This window comes from Acanthisitta chloris, unplaced genomic scaffold (assembly GCF_000695815.1).
Source record: "Acanthisitta chloris isolate BGI_N310 unplaced genomic scaffold, ASM69581v1 scaffold5509, whole genome shotgun sequence".
Taxonomy (NCBI): Eukaryota; Metazoa; Chordata; class Aves; order Passeriformes; family Acanthisittidae; genus Acanthisitta; species Acanthisitta chloris.
This window is the reverse complement of record NW_008689658.1, coordinates 4658-9358: the sequence shown is the minus strand read 5'-3', so window position 1 is coordinate 9358 and position 4701 is coordinate 4658. Positions and strand designations below refer to the sequence as shown.

Genomic DNA, 4701 nt, shown 5'->3' with positions numbered 1-4701 from the left:
GATGGGGGTTCTCTCTGGGTCTCCTGGCAGGTGTGGGGTCCTGGTGGGGTGTAGGGTTGGCTGAAGGGTCCCCCATGGGCAAGGGGCTCTCTGTGGGGTGGTGCAGGGCTGGATGAGGTGGGTAGGGGCAGGCTGATGGGGAGCTTGGGGTTGTGTCCCCCCACTGAGGCTGGTGTCCATCTCCCACGGCTCTGTGCTCCAGAACAGGCTGGTGGATCGGTGTGAGCGGCTCCAGCTGCAGAGCGCGGCCATCGCCCGGCACCTGGATGAGGTGCTGCCTGCCAAGGACCAGGGAGTCCTGGTGAGTCCCTGCCCCTCTCCAGGCACCGCAGGGAGCTGGGCCTGCTGTTCCCTGCTCTGCATTCCTGACAGAGATGCTGAGCTCTCAGGGGGTTCATGGGTGTGCAGGGATTATCCTCTCCTACCCCATGGCTGTGGAAGGGTGTGCCTGTGATTGCTGCTCCATCTGCCTCAAAAATATGCATGGACAGTAAATTTCTTGGGTGTTGGTGTACAGCAATCAAAACAACCCACTAGGATCAGTGTCTTAGCAGTTGAGCTCTCAGGGGGTGCATGGGTGTGCAGGGATTATCCTCTCCTACCCCATGGCTGTGGAAGTGGAGTGCCAGGGTGTGCCTGTGATTGCTGCTCCATCTGCCTCAAAAATATGCATGGACAGTAAATTTCTTGGGTGTTGGTGTACAGCAATCAAAACAACCCACTAGGATCAGTGTCTTAGCAGTTCCTGGTTTTATCTGTTCCTTGCTGTCACCAAGGATGAGGACAAAGAATTGTTATAGAATCACAGGATGGTTTGTTTCGGAAGGGGCCTTAAGGCTCATTTCATTCCACCCCCTGCCATGGGCTGAGACACCTTCCACTAGCCCAGGTTGCTCCAAGCCTTGTCCAACCTGGCCTGGAACACTCCCAGGGATGGATGGAGTATCCACAGCGCCTGTGGGCAACCTGTGCCAGTGCCTCAGCACCTCACAGGGAAGAATTTCTTCCCAATATCCCATCTCAGCGTGCTCTCTGTCAGTGGGAAGCCATTCCCCCTTGTTCTGTCACTCCAGACCCTTGTCCAAAGTCTCTCTTGGAGCCCCTTTAGGCACTGGAAGAGGCTCTAAGGTCTCTCTGGAGCTTTCTCTTCTCCAGGCTGAACACCCCCAGCTCTCTCAGCCTGTCCTCATGGTGTTTCTCACCAATAGTGAATCCATGAAGGTCTGAGGGATGGGGCTCTGGTTCCTCACAGGTTGTCACTTAGCTATTAGGTTTAGTCCAGGAGTCCCCTGGTTTGGGACTGGTTGACCCACTTACCTTGGCTTGTATCATGACAGTTGCTGTGGCCTGGGCTCAGTTAACAGCTGAGCCCAAAGACTGCCAGCAGAAGCAGTTGGGGCTCTTGTTGGAGCTGAAGCCAAGCTGATGTTCCTCCTCTGTCTCTGCCTGTAGAACTCAGCCAATGCGGCGCGGGAGCTGGTGATCCAGCGACTCATCTTCGTGGGGAAAGCCTGTGAGAATGAGGAGCAGAGGCTGCTGGAGAAGGTGCATGCAGAGGAGGAACGAGCACGCCAGAGCATCCTGACCCAGCAGGCACACTGGACGGAGGCTCTGCAGAAGTTGGCTGCTCTCCGCACCTACCTGGTGGACATGATCACCAGCCTGGATGACCAGGGCCTGGTGGTGAGTACTGACTGCTCTGTGTGCTGAGGGACAGGGCAGTAGGCTCACAGGTGACCTGGACTTTCTATCATGGATGTTATGGGACAGGTCAGTCAGCCCAGAGGTGACCTGGATTTTATGTTATGGGACTTACAGCAAAGAGGAAGAGTTGGACACAACCTACATTTGCAGGCCTAGCTTGGGGCACCTCCTTGACCTGATCCTGACAAGCCCCTCTAGTGTCTCAGTGTTTCCTAGAGCATCTGCTCTGCCTGATTCTGAGGTCCAGAACCACCCAGGGTTCAGGTCTCCAAGCTCTTGGCTTGCAGCTGCCAGCTCTGAGGTGCTCATAGGCCAGACAGCCAGGACTGCTGCTTTTACAGCAGTTAATTGTGGCACCAGTTTTTGAGTGTTATATCTAGTTTTAATCAAAACCAGCCCTTGGGAACACCTGCAGCTCTTCTGCAAAGTGCCCCCTGTTGTCTGGCACAGCTCTGGTTGGTGTATTTGCTGTACGAAGCAGTTTGTGCTTCCCCTTGCTCAGTTCCTTCTCTGGCTGTTAAATCACCTCAGTTTACCCAAGTGATTCCTCTGGTTTTAGATGTGGACAGGTTGGCCTTGTACCACCTTGTTCAGCCTCTGCTTCCCACGTGTAATTTTCTTTGGAAAACAGCCCCAGTCCCATGGAGAGGAGGCAGATGTCCCTTTGGTGGGGAAGGCAGTTTCTGTCCTGCCCCAGCACCATAACGTGCTGGGCTGTGGCTGCACTGTAGAGAGTAGAGGTTGGAATGCAAGATCCATCAGCTGCCTGTGGCAGAGAACAGCCAGACCCTGTTTCTCCTGTTTCTCCTTTTGCCCTGTAGTGGAGGGGAATTAGAGATCACGTGTTCTCCTCCTTGGATTGTTGGTGTTGGTACTTCTGTCTGTCAGGAATTGACACATGCCATTCCACAGCACAGCCAAAGGCACACAGAGTGCTCTGCAGCTCAGGTTTGAGCAGGGATCACATATTTTCCTGCCAGTTGAGAATGCTCCAGGGCCAGCAGGTCCAGAAACAAGTGGGACTGACCATGAGTTTCCCTGACCCTTGGCTTAGTTCCCATGCAGCCTCACCCCTTGCTGAAAGCCCTGGGGTTGTTTTCTGGAGGCACGGGCTGTTCCTGCAGCATTTCCTGATGGGGTGGGGGCAGAGGGAGGGCAGCAGACAGTGCCCTAACTAGATGTGAAGATGTATCACCCTCAGTCATTCCCACTCCTTTTCCGAGCTGGGGAATGGGAAGTGCTGCAGCTGAAGAAAATGGATGTGGGATGCCCCTCTGCTCGCCAGGGCTGGTGTTGGGGTGAGGGGTGGTTTCTCTGGGTCAGGCAGGAGCACAGTGCTCCCTGGGCCCTGGGTTTGCTGTGCATTTGGGATTTCAGCTGTGATGACTCTTTCTCTCCTTGTCCCCAGCGTGCTGAACAAGAGATCTTCGAGAGGTCAGTACCTGGCTGCTCCTGCTCCTTCCCCTGCCCCTGCTCCAAGCTTGCCTGCATCCCCACGGCTCCTGTGCAGTGTGCTCAGACACCCTGGGACACCTCTTTCCTCCCTCATAGTTTCATAGTATGTTAAGGGGTTGGAATGGAATTTAGAGATCATCCAGCCCCAACCCCTGCCCTGGGCAGGGACACCTCCCACCAGAGCAGGTTGCTCAAGGCTTTAGCCAACCTGGCTGTGAACACTGCCAGGGTTGGGGCAGCCACAGCCTCCCTGGGTAACCTGGGACAGTGTCTCACCACCCTCACTGGGAAAGACTTCTGCCTAAGATCTTATATAAATTTCCCCTTTCAATTTCTCCCCATTACTCCTTCTCCTCTCACTACAGCTCCTAACCAGGAGTCCCTCTCCAGATTCCTTGTGGGTCCTTCAGATAGTGGCAGGTTGCTCCTGCTGCTTTTGCTGGGGACAATGACACAGTATGGAGATGCCAGTGTGGCCTCTTGTCTCTGCTCTACGTGCTGTGAATCACAGAGCAGCCTGGCACCTGGAGATGCTCCATGTGCATTGCCAGATCAGTGGCTGTTGCTTACAGGAGACCTTCTCCAGCTCCTTAGAAAACTCCTTGTGGCTCACTGGGAGATGGAGCAGGTCTGTCCCAAGCTGTTAGCAGGAGGTGGGATGCTGTGTGCCAGGGGGTGGATGACACAGCATCCCCCCAGCTCTGCACGGGCAGGGTGCACAGAGGGGAGAGCCATGCACAGTGTCAGTGTCCCTGACAGCCCCACGGGTGACACTGGGCTGCCCTTCCCTCAGGAGGCACCTGAGGTGGCTGTGTTTTCCCAGCCCTTTGTTTCCATGGCTGTGGGAGGGTGCTGGCCCTGCTGCACTCTGCTGCCCAGAGTGTTTGCAGGGCTATTCGTGCCTGGAGCCTGGAGAGAGTAAGGAATGTGCCACAGCAGGTTACCAGCAGCTGTGCCACAGCATTTCCTCACAACCAGGAGTCCCTGTGGGTGCTGCAGGGACCCAGCAAACCCTCTGTGCCTTGCTGTGTGTCCTGGCTTGCTCTGCCACTGCATTCCCTGTGACACTGTCATAAAAAGGGAAATCTGATTCTCCCACTGCTCATTGTGCTCTCCTTGTGCCTCGATGGCTGCTCTCAGACACCTTTATTTACCCTGTGTCTGCTGGGTGAGGAGCTGCTGGCTCAGGCCTCTGGACTGTGTTTTATAACACTGCAGTCCTTTCACAAGGGACTGTAAGCAAAGCCAACTGAAAGTAGCAGTTAGGGTGAGAGCTGGCCTGGAAACCCCCACTGTGGTCTCTCTGCAGGCAGAGCTCCTCTTCAACCTCTGTGGTCTTCATAAAAAAACTCCCAGCTCATTGTATTTTGAATTAACTCTTGTTTTCCTTTGCCAGGACAGAGGTGGCAGAAGGAATCTTAGAGCCACAGGAGTCCCAGAAGTTAAACTTTAATCAGACCTGTGTTCAGAGTCCACTGCTGCATCGACTCTGGGCCACTGCTGTGCTCTGCTGCCTCACAGGTCAGTGTTTCGCTCACATCT

At 54.8% G+C, this 4701-nt stretch overlaps 1 protein-coding gene across 1 annotated transcript; it reads left to right on the top strand.

The window, feature by feature from the left end:
* Positions 1-202: 202 nt before the first annotated feature.
* LOC103808689 (B box and SPRY domain-containing protein-like) lies at positions 203-4680 on the top strand (the record flags this gene model as incomplete). The annotated part of the gene is made up of 4 exons (XM_009081492.1): positions 203-301; positions 1453-1683; positions 3113-3138; positions 4556-4680. Coding segments are annotated over 4 exons (481 nt in total), but the record flags the coding sequence as incomplete, so codon positions are not given.
* Between the last annotated feature and the right edge of the window lie 21 nt (positions 4681-4701).